Source organism: Mya arenaria, chromosome 6 (assembly GCF_026914265.1).
Source record: "Mya arenaria isolate MELC-2E11 chromosome 6, ASM2691426v1".
NCBI lineage: Eukaryota > Metazoa > Mollusca > Bivalvia > Myida > Myidae > Mya > Mya arenaria.
This window is the reverse complement of record NC_069127.1, coordinates 66549733-66568681: the sequence shown is the minus strand read 5'-3', so window position 1 is coordinate 66568681 and position 18949 is coordinate 66549733. Positions and strand designations below refer to the sequence as shown.

Below are 18949 nucleotides of genomic sequence, written 5' to 3'. Positions count from 1 at the left end.
ATTTTGTTGTTAAGTACCTCCATTGATGAGATTTGAATTGATAGTTCCTTCAGCCTCAAAACGGGTTATTTGTCCACAATATTTATAAATGATATACTAAGTTATAACTACGTAAAATGTGTGTATTGTTCTGCTCTGCTTACAGATTAAATACCTATTATCCGGTAATGCTGAAATATTTTCAGTATTTGTGGGCATACTTTCTTAGTAAACTTCGATCGTGGGTTACCCGTACAAAGTTTTGCTCCGTTATATTAAAAATGGTAGTGTATGTAATTGGATTGGCTTTAATTGATGTTCCACACATCACACACGCGACATAATAAACTCCGCGGACTTTTAGTTAGTTGAAACTTATTTCGTTTAGCTTGACATTGGTATATTAAAGCTAATATGCTATAGAAACACAATCACTTACGTTTCCTGGGAAGAAAATAGAACTGTTTAGAATTTGTGCCCCTTTTAAATTACAATGAGGAAGTGGGAACGAACCACTTCAATTACAGATGCTGTAAAATTAAATATAATGTTCATAAAAGCTGATGCTATTTTTCGTATTGCTACTTTAATCACCGAGGCCGAAACATATTTATTTCAATCATACATAAAGCAAAACAATAACGTTTAACAGTATTATTAAAGTAGACACATTTGTTTGAATATTCTGGCAAAAAATACATAATACATATATTATTTAGCATTGACCACGAAATCTAGTGGCTACTGGCTATACATCGACCCCTGATCGATCCCCGTCTACTTCGGGTTATATTCCACTGTCAATTTTTCTATGTCTATTTTCTAGTACATGTGTGTGTGTGTGTGTGTGTGTGTGTGTGTGTGTGCGTGTGTGTGTGTATGTGTGTGTGTGCGTGAGTGCGCATGTGTGCGTGTAACTACGTGTGTGTGTGTGTGTGTGTGTGTGTGTGTGTGTGTATGTGTGTGCGTGTGTGTGCGCGCGCGTTTACGCGTGTATATGTCTGTATTAATTTTTAAACAAAACAGAGCAATTACAAATATACAGACTTTCAAAAATAATGGATAACAATCACAAAATAAAGTATATGTGGTGCAATAAATTCTGTTCTACAAAACTGAGTCACAATTTGTATACAGAAATAACATCCTAGCCGAGCCACGCATTAACTGCTCACAGGTGCTCAAAAAGGGACATGAGAAAATTGTTTTAACTCCAAAATGGAGCCACAATGTACACGACAATATACAATAAGGGAACCTCTAATGTACTGAACCAAATAATATACCTTCATGTGGCTCAACAAAACTAAACGTGACTAATAATTCAAGTTCAACTCATCTTAAGTGCTTTCTACGAACAGTTCAAAGTGGAGATAATTGACAACATCACTGAGAGTTTTGCTGCCGTCCGCCAACAATGATAGCGGAATTCTGCATCCTGTTATTGTTTGTAGAACGTTTGTTAACGTCATCGATTCAAATGAATCCATACCCACCTCATGAAAGGTGACAGACATATTTAAGGAATGTCTGTGAACCCCAAATACCTCCCTACCGCAATGAAGGATGACCTCTTTCAAAGCAGAAATTTGCGCGAGTCGATCAGATGCAAGTAAAGCTTCTAAATCAAACACGATCTGATTGAATTGCGTGCCTGTTGGTGTTGCAAATTCATCTATGACAATATCCAGGAACTGAATGTTCCAAACTGCTGCAGCGTTACTTTTCAGAAACGTCGAGGCAAAATCCCAGTTCATATCAGCATACACAACATTCGATATGTTATGAAGCAAAGCATCTTTGAAACAACTTTTGACTTCTAGTTCTTGCAAAAGACGTATGCCCCTGGTTTCAAACGTTTCTTTTACCTTTTTCTGTGCGGACATTCCTATGTAAAGCGCACCCCAATTAATTGATTGTCCTGGGAGCCCTTTCGAGCGTCTCCAGCTTATAAATGCGTCCATGAAACAATTTGCTGCTCCATAGTTGCTTTGACCAGGAAATCCAAAGAAACTTGCTATGGACGATGAGACAACAAAGTAATCCAGATCTGTATTTGCTGACAACAAATGAAGATTAAGAGTGCCTTTAACCTTCGGCATCAACACGCGATCAAGGTGTGTTTCATCCATATTTGAAAGAATCTGACTGTCGACAATGCCCGCTAAGTGAAATATTCCTTTCAGAGATGTATCACTATCTCCGATCTTACCTAACTGGAGGAAAATTGCATCCATTGACTTAAAGTCGCAAACGTCACCAGAAAGACACATGATTGTACAATCAAACTTCCTCTCAAGAGTTTGGATTTCTTTCCTAAGTTCCACAGAGGCTGGTCGCCTTGACACTGATACCAGATAACCAGCGCCTAATTCAGCTAGCATTTTCATTGTTTCCCAGCCAAGCCCGGTCAGTCCACCAGTAACGATGTACATGCCATCTTTTTTTAGTAAGGAATAGAGGGGATTCCTTGTCGGGAGATAGCTGTTGTTTCTATTTGCAATATCAATCGTCTGCATTGGTAAAATAGACGTTCCAACATGCTCATTGTTTTCTGCCAATGAATGCAGTACCTTAAGCCTTTTATTTCTTTTCAGCCATCTGGATACTTTTCTTAGGTGAGCAGGAATGGCATTGTTCCCAAAAACATCAGTAATTGAAATGACCTCAATTTTTGAGCTTAGATTCAAACAGCGTTTTGTAGTGACAGGCAAATCTTTGAACAATGCGACGATTTTCTTGCATCTTGGGAGCATCGTAAAAAGCTTCGTCTCTGACTGGTATTGAACGACAACAACCACATCCGCACTTGAACCATTCAAACTTACTTCTATTGGATGAACATACATCAAAACATGACGCAGTATCTCAAACTCTCTTTCATTTGGATTTTCCCACAAAACGGTCACCGAAAAGTATGCCTTCACTGATTTTGCAATCCTAAAACAGATTATGAGGAAAGACAACAATCCAGGATAATAATCGGAAATTTCCTTTAATTTAAAAACAAAATCTTTGTTTACTGAGAGAAAGGTCTTTGTTTTCGTAAGATGCACACATACAACGTTTTGGACATGTTCATTCTTTCTTTGCTGCTTCCTCTCTACAATACTGCCAACGAATTCTACACCGATGACTTCGCAATTCTCTTCTGAAAGATTTGGTTTGGAATCATTGTAATGAAACGTGTTCACTATATTTGAGGGCAACACAACAGCCTTTTGAACTTGAATAATCCTTGTCGATGGAAGTCTCATTCCATTTGTTATATCAAGTTTTGATGTTGAGGTGTCTGTCAAATAAAATTCTTCTTCACCGTCGTTCGTATTCTTCATTAATGCTTGTTCTTGTTCGCTAGTATGCGTTGTATGTGTTGCATTGGCGTACATAGGCGTCGGAATGAAAGTTGGATTTCGCAGCAGGTGTGCGAAATAAACTCCTTCGCGGCCGATAACAACCTGATTTCCGAATACCGCATTTTTGTCTTCTGTCTCTTGATTGATAAAGTGGACCAGTTTCTGGCATGTCTCTTGAAGTGAAGGTTGTAAATCTATCATAGTTATCTGTCCGTGTGTGAATTCTGCGTTCAGTGAACGAACGGATCCCCAAAGTTCATTTCCAACCAAACTTGTCTCAGTATCATATTTTTGGAAAGTGCTTTGTGAATTCTCAGTAACAACATAGATCGGCAAGCGATATTCAAGTGTATCGCTTCTTAAGACTAGATCATTCAGAAGCATCACATTTCCTTTAACATACGAGCATATGTTTTCAACATTTTCAACTCCATTTATCGACTTCAGTGTATGACCACCTACAAAATAAACAATAGCTCTGATTTCTATTCCTGCTTCAGTGAAACGGTTCGATCCCGTAATTTTGTGTGCGTATTCATTGACAGAATCACCTATCTCATTTTCAAGAACTACTATCTCATCCATGTATGGAACTGCATTCAATTCATCGTTCCAGTTTGGTCCTACAAACATAACTCTTTTTTCTTTGTTGCTCTGAATTTGTTTTAAGCTGTCTATCATGTTTTGATGAGATTTTCTTCCTTCGAAGAGCCATTCAAGGGTATATTTCAGCTCACATGGCGCCATTGAATCGTTTATTCGGCTGTAAGTAGTGAAATTATCCACCGAAGCAACAAGACAGCCAGATGAATCAAACATACGCATGCTAAAGTGCAGTTGATGACCACTATCCAAATTCGTTTCATTGGTTTTCTTAGTGTAAACTGTCATTTTCCTCGAAGGATTCTTATAAACATTTATTTTCTCCATTCCAGCCGGAACAAAAGAGACGTGTTTTCGATGTATCATCTTGTTTTCCATAAAGGTAGTTTGCATCATTGCATCAATTAGAGTAGGATGAACGTTAAGTGATTTATTATGACAAGCGTCTATGACAGATCGGGAAGCATCAACCTCACAGACTGCCTCTTTTCCGTTTGTTAACATACCCTGCAATAATTGAAATGATGGTCCATATTCAAACCCGGCCGTTCTGAGGTCTTCATAGATTTGTGTCTTGGTTTTATAAGCTATTTTATCACCAGTGACTAGAGATGCCTTAAGAGTTGCACAATCGACATGACTAGATTCTACTGCTAGTGCGTGTTTATAAACCCATCCTCTGCAGAATACAACGTCTCCTAGTTTCACAGTGAAACGAATACCTGAGTTTTGTTGTCTTGTAGACACAACAAAGACAAACGTCTTGCTGTGTGTTAGGTCAACAGGCTTCAGAAATTCTAGCGACATATCGATATGCGTCTCGTTTGAATCCAACAGTGTTGTTCCCACCTTGAGAGCAATTTCCGTATAAAACGCCCCAGGCAGTATGTTTTTTCCTTTAACAAAATGTTCAAATATGTACGGAGCGTTCGATGCATCTACATGTGCTTTAAATTGAGCGCCAAATTTGCTGCTTTCTATTTCTGTTATGAATGAACTCTGCGCTGATGTATTGCTTATTCCATGAACCTTTTCCAACATAATATGCCCTTGAAAGAGTGTTTTGTCTTGTTTAAGCTGATAAACTGGAATAGCAGTACTGGGCATTTGACTCGAAGGCGTGATATGATCCCATCTGAGATCCATTTTTGATTCAGCCAATGTACAAATTGCTTTTGATATCGTTTGACCTTCCTTTTGCGGTTTAACCGAAACAACGTTGATCATGGGTTTGCCCTGAAAAATGTCATTAACATGTGCATTTAGGGCTGAACCTGGACCAATCTCTAGGTATATGGCTGTGTGCTCGACGTCCGCTGCATTCCGGATAGCTTCTGTGAACATAACGGGGTTCCTTATATTTTCACACCAGTACCCAACAGTAGACATTTGCCCTTCTTTTATTTTGTTTCCAGTGACTGTTGATATCAGTGGTACACCCCTGTCCTTTCGTTTTAGATCAATGTACACCTTGCCTAGTTCCTGGGAAGCTTTGTGAACAAATTTGCTATGGTAACCACATTGGACATCTAACCGTATGATTTTCACGTTCTCATACTTTTCTCGCAAAATCGCTTTCAGCCAATCAATATCGTGTATTTCACCAGAAACTGTACAAGAAATAGGACTCAAGAACACTGCAATTGAAAGAGAGTCGTGTGATGCTAAACAATCTTCGATTTCTTCTATCGGAACATTCATCACAACCGCCATGCTACCTTCATTTGCTTCAGCTAGTATTCTTGATCTGTGATAAATGACCTTTGTTGCAGACTCAAGATCCAGTTCTCCCGCCACATATGCAGCAGCCACCTCTCCAACCGAAATTCCCACTACACTGTTTGGAACTACGCCGTAGAATTTCCAAAGTTCCGCCAAAGCAACCTGGTACGTAAATATAGCAATATGTCCAACCATTGGATCATTCAAAATGTCTGGACTCTGTTCTTTAATCTTTTTAGCTATTGACCATCCTGTTAATTGATTGATTTGTTTGTCAATTTGCTCAACATTGTTTCTAAAGCATTGTACTCTTAGAAGGTCTTTACCCATGCCTTTCCATACCGTGCCAACTCCACAAAAGACAAATACTAGGTTTCTGCCGTTAAGGTCTTGGTTTGGCTTTCGATTTTCCACAGTTTCTAGTTTTTCCAGAAGAGCATGCTGAAGATCTGCTTGAGAAGATGCAGTGACTGCAATTCTTTCTCCCCATAGATCCCGTTTAAATATTGTCGTATATGACAGGTTTGCAAGATCGTAGGAATTGCCGGAAAGTCTCGTTTGAAAATTTTTGATGTTTGCTTTCAATGTGTCGAGATCTAATCCGCTTAGTACAAAGATGAATGGCAGTGAATTTTCGGACCCTGAGCTTTGTTCATCCTTCCGTTCATACTGTTCGAGCACCACGTGCGAATTCGTTCCGCCGAATCCGAAGCTGTTTACACACGCAATCCGTTTGTTTGATACCCCTCTTGGCCAGTCAAGACATTGGACTGGAACAGCAAACGCATACTTTTCAAGATTAAGTCGCGGATTTTCATTTTCCTTTCTATACCATAATGATGGCACAATAATTTCGTGCTCCATCATAAGCAACGTTTTGATGATTCCAGCAACCCCGGCAGCAGATTCAAGGTGACCTAAGTTCGTCTTTACGGAGCCTATGTACGTCGTTTTTTGTCTGTGTTCGCCTAAAACGGTACCCAGCGCAAAGGTTTCGGTGGGATCACCAATTGGTGTACCAGTCCCTGTGTAATGTAATTGATGGCCATTTCTAATATCAGTATCTAGTCAGAAATGCCCTCCAAAATGGGCAATTGTAAGGGTAGCTTTGGAAAAGGAATAGTATTTCATATCGTTATAAACGTTATAACAATTGGCGAGAAGAATAGATAACAATTAAATATGTGAACCATTTACATCGATCTTCTTATAAATAAATCGTTTTTAAACTCTAAAATGAATATTTAACCACCTAGATATGAATGGACAGAAGGCAGTCATACATAGCATTTACAGAAGATTTAATAAAACGTAGCTTAGAAATGTAATGGTTAATAAAAATTACCATGAGCCTCGATAACTTGTATGGAGTCTTTGTCGATTCCATATCTGCGGTACATAGATTCAATCAGTTCAATCTGAGCTTTCGACGAAGGAGCGCTGATAGGGGTCACGTTGTGTCCATCTTGGTTTACACCAGACTTTATGGTCGCCCGTATCTTGTTACCATCTCTCAGTGCCTAAGCAAATACAGAATACATATATGCTAAGAAAACCATTCAAGCAAAACTTGAAGTTCGTGTTTTTATTTATGATTTGGTGGAATATTGCTGCAGTATGTGTTCAATTTGAACTAAACGATATATTCATACCAGTTAACTTGAACAAAATCAAACGTAAGGGGGCGTTTGTTTGTATTCACTGTTACAATATTATTTATTTTTTAATAAAGAAACTCAATTCAAGTACCAAACTAATCATTATCATCAAGGGAGCTAGCAAATTATTTTATGTTTTCTTTCTTTTTTGATTTAACACTGTCTCTGCTTTTCAATTTGTATTAACTAGTTATGAACAATTGAAATTATATATTTCAATTTGAATTCCACCTAAAGCAATTATTGGCTTACATCCTTTAGTCTTTTCAAGACTACTATTCCACACCCTTCTCCTCTAGCATATCCGTCTGCGTATTTTGTGAATGTTCTGCATTGGCTTGAGGGGGACACCATCCGAGCTTTTGACAAGGCAGTAAATATATTTGGATCCAGCATCAGGTTTACCCCTCCGCATATTGCTGCATTAATTGTTCCTAGGAAGTTTATGATAGTTGGAATAAAATTGTTGCTAGTAACATGTTCTAAAATACATTTACTTACAGTATATTGAAATGAAAGCGGAATATTGATCTAGTGTTATTATTGTTTACATATCGTTTTTTTGAACAATTAGTTTGAACACTCAAAATAAAGTCCCTGAGACTGAATAGCAACTCTTTCTTCGGCAAGCAAACGAATCTACTAGTAAATAGTGATATTTTAATTTTCTCGTATGTTTATACTGTTCTTTCCATTTAGAATTGATGTATTTATATTTATTATCTTCCAGGTCCTGTGTTGCATTATTGATATGTTATATGATTTGCATTTTGTTGGAAAATTGCTTCGCGAGCTAGTGTTGTAATGTATGTATAACCGACGTAAAATACATTTTCTTGTATCATTTATCTTGTATCTTGTACCGTAAGGGACTTTACGATGCACTCAATTTTGGTACTTGTTTTTCTCCTAAATCTCACAGTTTAATCACCATTAAACATTACAACCCTTTGTGGAGTCTTGTAATGAGCCAATTATCTTTTTGAAAGATATTTATTCTTGATTTCCCTGTTTGAGTCATTTAACAACTAAACTACCTTTTATCTTCATACAGATGTACAATACCTACCCATTTTCAACGCCATAATGGCAGTGTCTACAGCCACCATTGAAGAAGAGCATGCCGTTTCAATGGTAAGTGCCGGGCCAGCTAGATTGAAAACGTACGACACCCTAGCACTTATTATGCTCCTATCAGTACCCGTAAGACCGTAGGCGCTTATGGTATTCCCGATAACGTAATTTTTGTAGTCGTCCATCATTGCACCTGCAGGACATGTAGTGATATATTAAACAACTGAATAATTTTGATTCAAAGCATCAAGGACGCCGCGAATGTTATTGGAACATGACTCAACATGACGCAGAAGCAGTTCACCGGCATACCCAATTTTAAGGTACCAGGAAACAAGCATTCTTCAGTCATTTAACGTATTCGGATTTTTACCTCAATGCCATCACGACCTTTACCTTTGACCAACTGACATCAATATAATATAGGTGCTCGTCATGTTTGAGGTCTCTAGGCATAAGCGTGTTTCCATCATATATAGAAAACTGTGTAATTTTAGCGAACAGCCACAACGACCTTGATCTTTGACCCACTCACCTTAACAGTAAAAGGGTTCATCTGCTGGTTATGTGCAACCTGCCTTAAAAGTTTGAGGCCACTGGCCCATAGGGTTCTTCAGATATTGGTCGAAAACCTAATTAGAGCCTAAGGTCACCACCAACCTGACCTTTGACTCACTGACATCAAAATATATATGGTTCATATGCTGTTCATGACCAAACATACTATCGAGTTTGAGGTGCCTGAGCCAAAGTATTCTTAGTATATTGGATGTAAACCTATTAAGGTCACCACGACCTTGATCACGGTCATGTCCTAACTACATAAAAAGTTTTAGAAACCCCACCCTTAGCGTTCTTTAATTATTGATTGATTTTCAGCTTAATGGTATCTAAAAGTCACCACGACATTGACCTTTGACCAACTGACTTCAAAACCAAAAGGCTTTATCTGCTGGTCGTGCATAAAATACCTACAAAGTTATTGAACACTGCGTTTTTCATATATTGATCGGAAACCGTGGGACGGACGGTTGGACGGACAGGCGATCCGATAACTGTTTGTCGCCCTTTTGGGCATAAAATCCCAGGTGCTGTAATCTAACAATGATAAGCTTAAGGTTTAATGTATTTAGTGACCAGTTAAGTGTGGCACAAGATGTGTATGAATATGGGAAATTCTATACTCTTACAGTTTACAAGGGGTACGGTTGTTATCACAGATACATATATGAGGAAAGAAGTTAAAAGTAATTGTAACAAGTTGAATGGTATTTATTATCAACAATTAGCAAGAATACAATGGACTGAATAAACGAACTGTACTGTATTGAGGAGAATGTTAGAAATACAACTAGGCCCGTACTACAGAAATATCATAAGTAAGTTTTAAATATTTTCAATTTATTATAAAAAATGATATTTCAAAAATCATCTTCCAACTTAATATAAAATGTTTAACTGCTTAAGCATAGAAATAATATTGATATGCATTTTTTCCACACGTATATACAGTATTTTTAAGTAATATCGAAAGACTTTTCCAAACCTTTTCGACATATTTAATCCCCAGTTTGATAAAAAAAAGAATTTATCGCAAAAATAAACATGTCACAAAACCCCAAAAGGTCAGGTTAAGTAATTTATATTTAACGCGCGCAATATTATTATGAAATTTGCATATAACGTTGCTATCTGAAACCAGGAATTACCATATTGCTCTTTATACTAATAATTTTTATATTGTTAATAAGAAATATATTTACACTGTTATTTTCATTAAAGAAATCAATTGAAGGCTAAATAATATCAAATTATACAAAAGGGAGGTAATAAGACAATGATATGGCCATGCTTATTACAAAGTTGGGTTACGTACAATTTCTACTGTATATCAATCATTTAAGGAATGAATTGTGGGATTAAGGTCATTATCGGGGTATGAACGCAGTTGGCTGGTTAAAGTTTGTGAAGTCCACAGAACTCCACGAGTATTTTAACCAGCCCAACTGAAATCATATCCCAGATAGTGACATAAATCACACAATTCATTTCTTATATGTCCACCAATAGTTCATTATTTCATTCAAGAATTGTTTAAAAAGAATCGTTTCATTAAAGAAAACCTTACAGAAATTATTTCTCACCCATTCTGTAAATATTTCGACCCGACCAAAACTGGAAACAGTTTATCAAATTCAATCACAATAACGCGGGAAAAAATCAATAACAAGATAAACAATTTTCAATTTACACGAACATTACTGTTATGACCAAACGTTACACCCTTGTGCACTGGAAGTGCTCTTCTAGTTCACAAGAAGTGCACTATGAATAAACTAATTGTGTCTATAGCTTCTCAGATAAACCAGTATCTATTTTTCTAGTCCACACAGATTGGCCTTATCTAATGATTTGATGTCACTGATTAGATCCTTTCCTATCCCAGTTCATTTAACTTGTGATACCTAACATTTCCTATCCCAGTTCATTGTTTAACTTGTGATACATAACATTTCCTATCCCAGTTCATTGTTTAACTTGTGATACCTAACATTTCCTATCCCAGCTCATTGTTTAACTTGTGATACCTAACATTTTCTATCCCAGTTCATTGTTTAACTTGTGATACCTAATATTTCCTATCCCAGTTCATTGTTTAACTTGTGATACCTAACATTTCCTATCCCAGTTCATTGTTTAACTTGTGATACCTAACATTTCCTATTCCAGTTCATTGTTTAACTTGCGATACCTAACATTTCCTATCCCAGTTCATTGTTTAACTTGTGATACATAACATTTCCTATTCCAGTTCATTGTTTAACTTGCGATACATAACATTTCCTATCCCAGTTCATTGTTTAACTTGCGATACCTAATATTTCCTATCCCAGTTCATTGTTTAACTTGTGATACCTAACATTTCCTATTCCAGTTCATTATTTAACTTGTGTTACCTAACATTTCCTATTCCAGTTCATTATTTAACTTGTGATACATAACATTTCCTATTCCAGTTCATTGTTTAACTTGCGATACATAACATTTCCTATCCCAGTTCATTGTTTAACTTGTGATACCTAACATTTCCTATTCCAGTTCATTGTTTAACTTGCGATACCTAACATTTACTATCCCAGTTCATTGTTTAACTTGTGATACCTAACATTTCCTATCCCAGTTCATTGTTTAACTTGTGATACCTAACATTTCCTATCCCAGTTCATTGTTTAACTTGTGATACCTAACATTTACTATCCCAGTTCATTGTTTAACTTGTGATACCTAACATTTACTATCCCAGTTCATTGTTTAACTGGTGATATCTAATATTTCCTATCCCAGTTCATTATTTAACTTGTGATACCTAACATTTCCTATCCCAGTTCATTATTTAACTTGTGATACCTAACATTTCCTATTCCAGTTCATTGTTTAACTTGTGATACCTAACATTTACTATCCCAGTTCATTGTTTAACTTGTGATACCTAACATTTACTATCCCAGTTCATTGTTTAACTTGTGATACCTAACATTTCCTATCCCAGTTCATTGTTTAACTTGTGATACCTAACATTTCCTATCCCAGTTCATTGTTTAACTTGTGATACCTTTCATTTCCTATCCCAGTTCATTATTTAACTTGTGGTACCTTACATTTCCTATTCCAGTTCATTGTTTAACTTGTGATATCTAACATTTCCTATCCCAGTTCATTGTTTAACTTGTGATACCTAACATTTCCTATCCCAGTTTATTGTTTGACTTGTGATACCTAACATTTCCTATCCCAGTTCATTGTTTAACTTGTGATACCTAACATTTCCTATCCCAGTTCATTGTTTAACTTGTGATACCTAACATTAAGACTTTAGGCAGTTCAAAGAAAATTTGATTTGTAAAATATGTCAGCATTGCAGCAAAAACACTTGTATTTATGTATACAGACCATAATATACAGTTGGTACATTAAAAGGGCATTAGCACTGATTTGAATTCTCAAAGGATATGATCACATCATGTAACAAAAGGGAAATGAAAAATGTAGCAAACTATTGCATTAGTATTGGTTACTGTACAGCATAGTATCAGTATAGCAAGTACCATATTACGCAGTGTTTGAAACAAACAACCTTCCAACTAACTATAAAATTATTTGTGTTTTTTTTTTGTTGTTGTTTTTTTCAGAAACACCTTTTTAAATGCAATCACATTATAATTTCATTACAATTTAATAAATACCAATCTAAATGATATTACAATTCTTTATCTGTAACTGTCTTGGAATCTCAGCAAAACGATACAAAAAAGCGTATTTAATAAGTTTATGTGACTGTAGATATTATCAATAAAAGTATTTATACTTTTGGAATGTGTTTACTTAAAAGTGTTTGCGTGTGTTAAATAAATTCAATTTCAGCATAATGATAACATTTTTGTTTATAGTTTTAGAATGGGATATCAAATTGTAAAAGTTAAGCCCTAATATAGCCCTAATAGGTCAAAAGCCAATAAACAATACACAGGAAGTGTTAAAAACCCTTCTATGATATCTTTAAAACGGGCACAAAAGATTATTATCCTACGCAAAAATAAAATACATTTTTTTCCAAATTTTAAGGTGCAAATTTTCATTCAACTACGTAATAGATACAGTACTCTTTTTCTTCAAAAGTGTCCTCTTACAGACGTTAGAAGCCGTTTCGTCAGGACAAACACCAGTTTTGTCCGAGGTGAAACGTAAGAAGACACTTTTTATAGCTCTGCTGTGGGTACAGTCGTATATTTTTCTTGGTGAACACTTATCGCCACAATAAGAGAGGATTATAACATACATTAATTATTTCATTAAATAAAAAAATCGAGTACAGACACTCATCACGCACATCTTGTAAAGTTGGAGATTTTCATTAACAGCACACGTTTAAACACGCGCTTATAACTGTCATTTGCTGCATAAAACACATTTAATTGATTTGGTTCATTATTTGTTAAAGGCAGTTATAATATATTAACAGAATAATGATCCTAAGTTATACAGTGAGACAGGTTTTAACACTGTATACTGCGACCTCTGTAAATAATATACTAGAGTATGTACGTAACAAGGCAATTGAAAAAGTGAATAAAGGGTTTATATTTCGTGGGATCTTGAATTCGTGGATCACCCAACCCACGAAAACCACGAACATTAATGCCCCACGAACATTAATGATTTCACAGTATATCAACATAGAGCAAAGGAAAGCAAATTGGATATATTGTGTACTGTGGTGACATAATTACTGATGTTTTGGTCACAACTCCTTATCGACGTTCTTTGCTGTTTCATCCATGGCCAAGAGTAAAAAGCGTTCTAAGGAAGAGGCGTAACTGGGATCAACCGCAGAGCAGCCGGACAAATGCCAAATTATGTCAAACAAAACCCCACCGCCTTCCGGAGACGTAACCAGGGAGGCGCTGATGCCCCCCGCCGGGTTTTTCCCCAGTTACAGTATATGGCAGTATATGCCCCCCATCTCCCACTATGGCGGGCAGTATATGACTCCCCCATGGTGGGCATATATGGCTCCCCATCTCCAGTTTACTTCACCCTAACCCCCGCCGTCGGCATTTCCTTATTAGCAATCTCTACTTGCGGCTACGACATCGCCCCCGCCCGCTGATTAAGTCAAATTTAGCTATCATGAATAAACTTGGTGCAATTAAATCCCGACATAAAACTATGGAAACAAAATTTAATACACTAGACAAACTTGAAGTAGACATGAAAACTATTTCTTCCAAAGTGTCACAAATTAAAGCAAGGGTGATTTAAAATCCAAGGTTAATGCAACGGACAAACAAGTTGAACGAAATTGAAGCTAGCCGAAGTTTTGATAGTCAAACATGCAAAAAACCAAATTTAGCAATGTAGAAAAACTTATAGTTGACAAAGACGAGAAGAATGCAAGTTTGTCTGAGGAAATGAATTCTTTTAAGCAATTAAATTCTCAGTTAAATGAAGCTATTATTGATATTCAATCACGCTCAAAGAGAGACAATCTTTTATTTCTCAACATCACCGTAAAAAGCTCAGCTGATTTGCGAAAGACGGAAAATTTCGTTGATATAATTTTAACTTTTTGTGAAAAGAGCTTAAAATTGAAAACGCAAGAGTTGATTTCAATCTTGATAGAACCCATAGAATTTGCAAATATGAACAGGGTAACGCACGCCCTACTGTTGTTAAATTAAACTACAATGGAGACAAACTAACGGTTAATAATGTGGCACGTACTAAACAACGCGGTTCTTCGTTCAGTGTTAGCGGCCATTTCCCGAAGGTCATCCAGGACCGACGCAGGAATTTAATCCCCTACCTGGTACATGCCAGGAAACAGGGCAAGGATGCGTCATTGGCATATGATGCCCTAAACATAGACATAATTCGCTTCACTCAAGACAAACCCTCTCCCCGTCCCGGAACTATCCCCACCCCACGTAACCCCTGGGCCTTGGGTATTCAACAAGGGAGGTAAGTACAATGTGATGACCATTAAAAAGGAGTTCCATACGGGTACTTGTTTTATCCGTGGGCAAGATAAGAATTTCTAGTATGGTTATTTTTTTGGATCTACTTATCTGAGGTGGGAGAAAATGATATGTACCTGAATATTCTATTATCTATAAAATCAGGATTTCAAAATTATTTGAATTTGACTTTTTTAAACTACTGTCTTATTATATAAATTTAATATATATATATATATATATATATATATATATATATATATATATATATATATATATATATATATATATATATATATACTGGTACGGGGGATTTGAACTTCAGGGAAGGCCGGAGGCCACATGTTATACAAAAAAATCTGGACCGATTTGTTGACACTCCATTTTATGATTTACCTGTTGATAATTTACTACATAGATGGTCGTGAAGTCAACGGCCTGGCGGCCTAGCAGCCTAAAATGGTATGTATACATGCGTTTTCTTCCAAAACAATGATAAATCTATGGTTTAACAATTTTGCTATATACAAAAAATAAAAATGCTGATATTCGCTATAATGGATTTTTTAGGCAGCTTGGTCGAGTTTTGGGCGAAATGCAGACATTCGTTAAAGGATGGTGATTTGTGATAGAAACCATAACTTTGTCATTTTTAGAGAAGGAAAGGCATGTATAAATTTATATTAGAAACCAATTTTAGGCCGCTAGGCTGCTGAACTGCTTGATCGAATATTTTGAAAAAAAAAAGTTAGTTGCTTAAGAGTGATTATTTGTGCATAAAACAGTAAATATATCATTGTTTTCGAAGAACAGGCATATTTAATGCTTTAAAATAGCTGACTACTTTATCGACATTTTTGAGAGAAAAAAATGTTGATAATAGTTTCAATGTGTTAATTTGTGCATAAAAACAGTTACTATGTCATTGTTTTAAGAGAGAATGCATGTATACATGCTTTGAAATAGGATTAAATTTCAGGCCGCCAGGCCGCTAACTTCAAGTTACTAAGCCGCTAACTTCACGCCGCTAGGCCGATAACTTCACGCCGCTAGGCCGCTAGGACGCATGGCCGCTTACTTCACGTACATGTTGAAAGTGAGCATTGTCAAGGGTACATGCCCGTCAGTCTGACAATAAGGCAAGAATAGATGTTACGTCATGGGACGATTCAGTTTTCTGAATGTCCCTAATGACGGATGTGCTTTGTCGTAACATTTATTCCGTCCTTTAGTCGGGTTAAACGTATTTTCAAACGTTTTCGCAGAAAGATCAATTGGTTTGGTTCACATTTAAACCGATCTTACTAAATCTTTGTCAAAAATTACGTCTCTAAAAGTCTAGTTCAAAGCTTGGTTAAGTGGACATAAAAACTGATCTTGATGAAACTTTATCAACCACTATTGTACTAGTATATGTTTTAATTGCTTTTTATGCGGCGAAAGTGTGCCTTTTTGCCCCATAAAAAATCCTTTTTTATGCGTTGAAAATCACCGCATAAACGAAAAAAATACGTTTATGCGGCGATGCCGCTATGCGGCGTTACACGCATCAAAAATGTTTCAACGATAATGCTTAGATTCCCGCCTTGGGACTGTTTATGTAAGACTGGAAAACGAGACTGCTTGAGGGGATTAAACTAGTTTGTATTGTCATAATCTCATACTTTTACAAACATTTATCAATGATTACGAAATTAAAAATTTAAGTCTCATCAGAAGTGCATTATATCAGCTAAAAAGGGATGCATCAATCAAATATGTTACACGAAGTGTATTGCATTCGACTAAATCTGTCGTGCTCTCCTCTCCATAAACCCAAACTTTAAGTGGATAAACATATTCAACAAGCGTGTCACTTTCTTAATAGGGGTTTAACTGCAATAGCATGCTCGATTACATAATATGATGAAAAATAAATTGTATCGACAGTAAAAGAGGGATGATGTTTAAATCTTTGAAAAAAAGAAATACGTTTAATTCAAGGGAATTCTTAAGCTCATTAAATTGTTTTAATTTTACAAATAGATGTGGTTATTACCGATATAGACCCCAGTCTGGGACTCCGCCAACTCCTTTCTTGTAATTCCCCCATCCTCTAGAGCCATATGTGTACATGTTAGCACCATTCGCTGTTGGGGGTCAACCAGAGCAGCTTCTGTTTCGCTGATTCCAAAGAATTCTGGATCCCATGACTCAGCACTAAAATTAAAATGCATCAAAGTTGAAAGCACGGTTTTAGCCCCTCTTGGGTACGAGGCCTAGTATGTTTCCTTTCAACTCTTAAAAGAACATAAATGTGTCTTGACTACGATACCAAATTAATTTTTGGTCACTGGGAATGCCATTAAAAATTAATTTATGTGCGTATTAGATCCCTTAATCTGTCTAAAACTATTGCTCCATGATACATTTATCTTTATCTTATGTTGTTCGAACATGCTCTACCATTTCAATATTAGGAGAAAAGTTTTAAAAAAAAACTTACTTCAACACAAAGCCCGCCTGCCTCACATACGTTTTACCGGGGGCGTCGGGATCAGGGTCGTAAAATTTGGAATGGTCCCATCGAGTGAGTGGGACGTCGATCACATGGTTTTCGCCATTTTTGAGTACTTTCCAGAACTCGTCAACGTTATCAGCCCCAGGGAAACGGCAACCGATGCCAACAATAGCAACTTCGGCATCGGCCATAATGTTTCATATCACTGGAATAATCATACCTGTAGCTATAGTTATTTACCGTTGTTGTATATTACGCTAATACATATTTGTTCGGGTAACCGGCTTTGTAAAAGTATATTGGACGATAAATTATTTCTTTCTAGTTTTGGACGTTCCTTTCCTTGACTGCGCATGGTATTTCCATCACATAAAAACAGACCGTTTAAAACAAAACAAAACGTTTTTAAGAGTTTTGGATGCGCACACATCGAATCCGGACAATTGCTATTCGACAACATGGCACAAATTACATAATGGGACGATTGTACAGGACTTTGTTAAAGTAAACAGCGTGTTTACATCATTGTATTAACTATAAATAAAAAATAATAATTAAATCTTTATTGCACTAGAACTTTTATGTGCACATGTTTGACCCGCAGTATAAACATCCATTGATAATAATAATAATAATAATAATAATAATAATAATAATAATAATAATAATAATAATAATAATAATAATAATAATAGTAATGATAATAATAATAATAATAATAATAATAATAATAATAATAATAATAATAATAATGGTAATGATAATGATTATAATAATAATGATGATAATAATAATAATAATTATAATAATATTAATAATAATAATAATAATAATGATAATAATTAATAATAATAATAATAATAATAGCAATAATAAATTAAATTATAATTAAAATTTCAATACCTACCATTTTCATTATTTATTATGAATATTCCTTTAAGTATGAAAGAGGATTTTAACTGATGTGACTGTTGACAGTTGAAAGAAGGTAGACTTTACGGATGTAACTTGAAGCATTAGTAAACGCATGATAAACACCATTTTGTGCTCATTGCCGGCGTATGCGATTGGGTGCGATCCGTACTTTGGGCTATACATAGCATCCCGAAATCGAAATACATATATTTTCCAAACGTAGCTAAAATATTTAAGGGACCTCCGACAAGATTTTTGAAATTTAGTATTAAGGCGTGCATTTTGGTAACATGAACTCTAGAAAAAAAATGTTTGGGTGGGTTGGATCTAGCATGTTTATACGGGGCTATTTGAGCAGAATGGATATAGCATGATAATACGGAGATATTTGGGCAGGTTGGATATAGGATGTTTATACAGGGTTATTCGGATATGTTTGATATAGCATGATTATACAGGATTGGGTGGGTGGGTAGGATATAGCATGTTTTTACAGGGTTATTTGGGCAGGTTGGATATGGCATGTTTATACTGGGCTACTTGGGCAGGTTGTATATGGCATGTTTATACAGGGTTGGGTGGGTGGGTAGGATATAGCATGTTTTTACAGGGTTATTTGGGCAGGTT

At 36.0% G+C, this 18949-nt stretch overlaps 1 protein-coding gene across 2 annotated transcripts; it reads right to left on the bottom strand.

Annotated features, from left to right (window-relative positions):
- Positions 1-545: 545 nt before the first annotated feature.
- Positions 546-18392, bottom strand: LOC128236614 (phenolphthiocerol/phthiocerol polyketide synthase subunit C-like). Of its 2 annotated transcripts, XM_052951592.1 has the most exons (7): positions 18315-18392; positions 17393-17612; positions 16946-17106; positions 8388-8585; positions 7571-7752; positions 7006-7180; positions 546-6685 (listed from the first exon to the last, which is right to left on the bottom strand). In XM_052951592.1, the coding sequence occupies exons 2-7, from the start codon at positions 17596-17598 to the stop codon at positions 1320-1322; spliced, it is 6288 nt and encodes a 2095-aa protein (XP_052807552.1). In that variant the 5' UTR covers positions 17599-17612; positions 18315-18392; the 3' UTR covers positions 546-1319. The 2 variants fall into 2 exon arrangements, with proteins under 2 accessions (XP_052807552.1, XP_052807553.1); XM_052951593.1 differs by lacking the exons at positions 16946-17106; positions 17393-17612; positions 18315-18392 and having other exon boundaries at positions 8384-8509.
- Between the last annotated feature and the right edge of the window lie 557 nt (positions 18393-18949).

Bases quoted from the DNA above. Each gene is read 5' to 3' on its own strand.
- LOC128236614 (XM_052951592.1), bottom strand. From the start codon at position 17,598: ATGGCCGATGCCGAAGTTGCTATTGTTGGCATCGGTTGCCGTTTCCCT. The intron at 17,107-17,392 runs GTAAGTTTTTTT...TTTTAATTTTAG, and splicing joins CAGGCGGGCTTTGTGTTGAA to TGCTGAGTCATGGGATCCAG. The intron at 7,753-8,387 runs GTAGGTATTGTA...TAAACTTCCTAG, and splicing joins CATTATGGCGTTGAAAATGG to GAACAATTAATGCAGCAATA.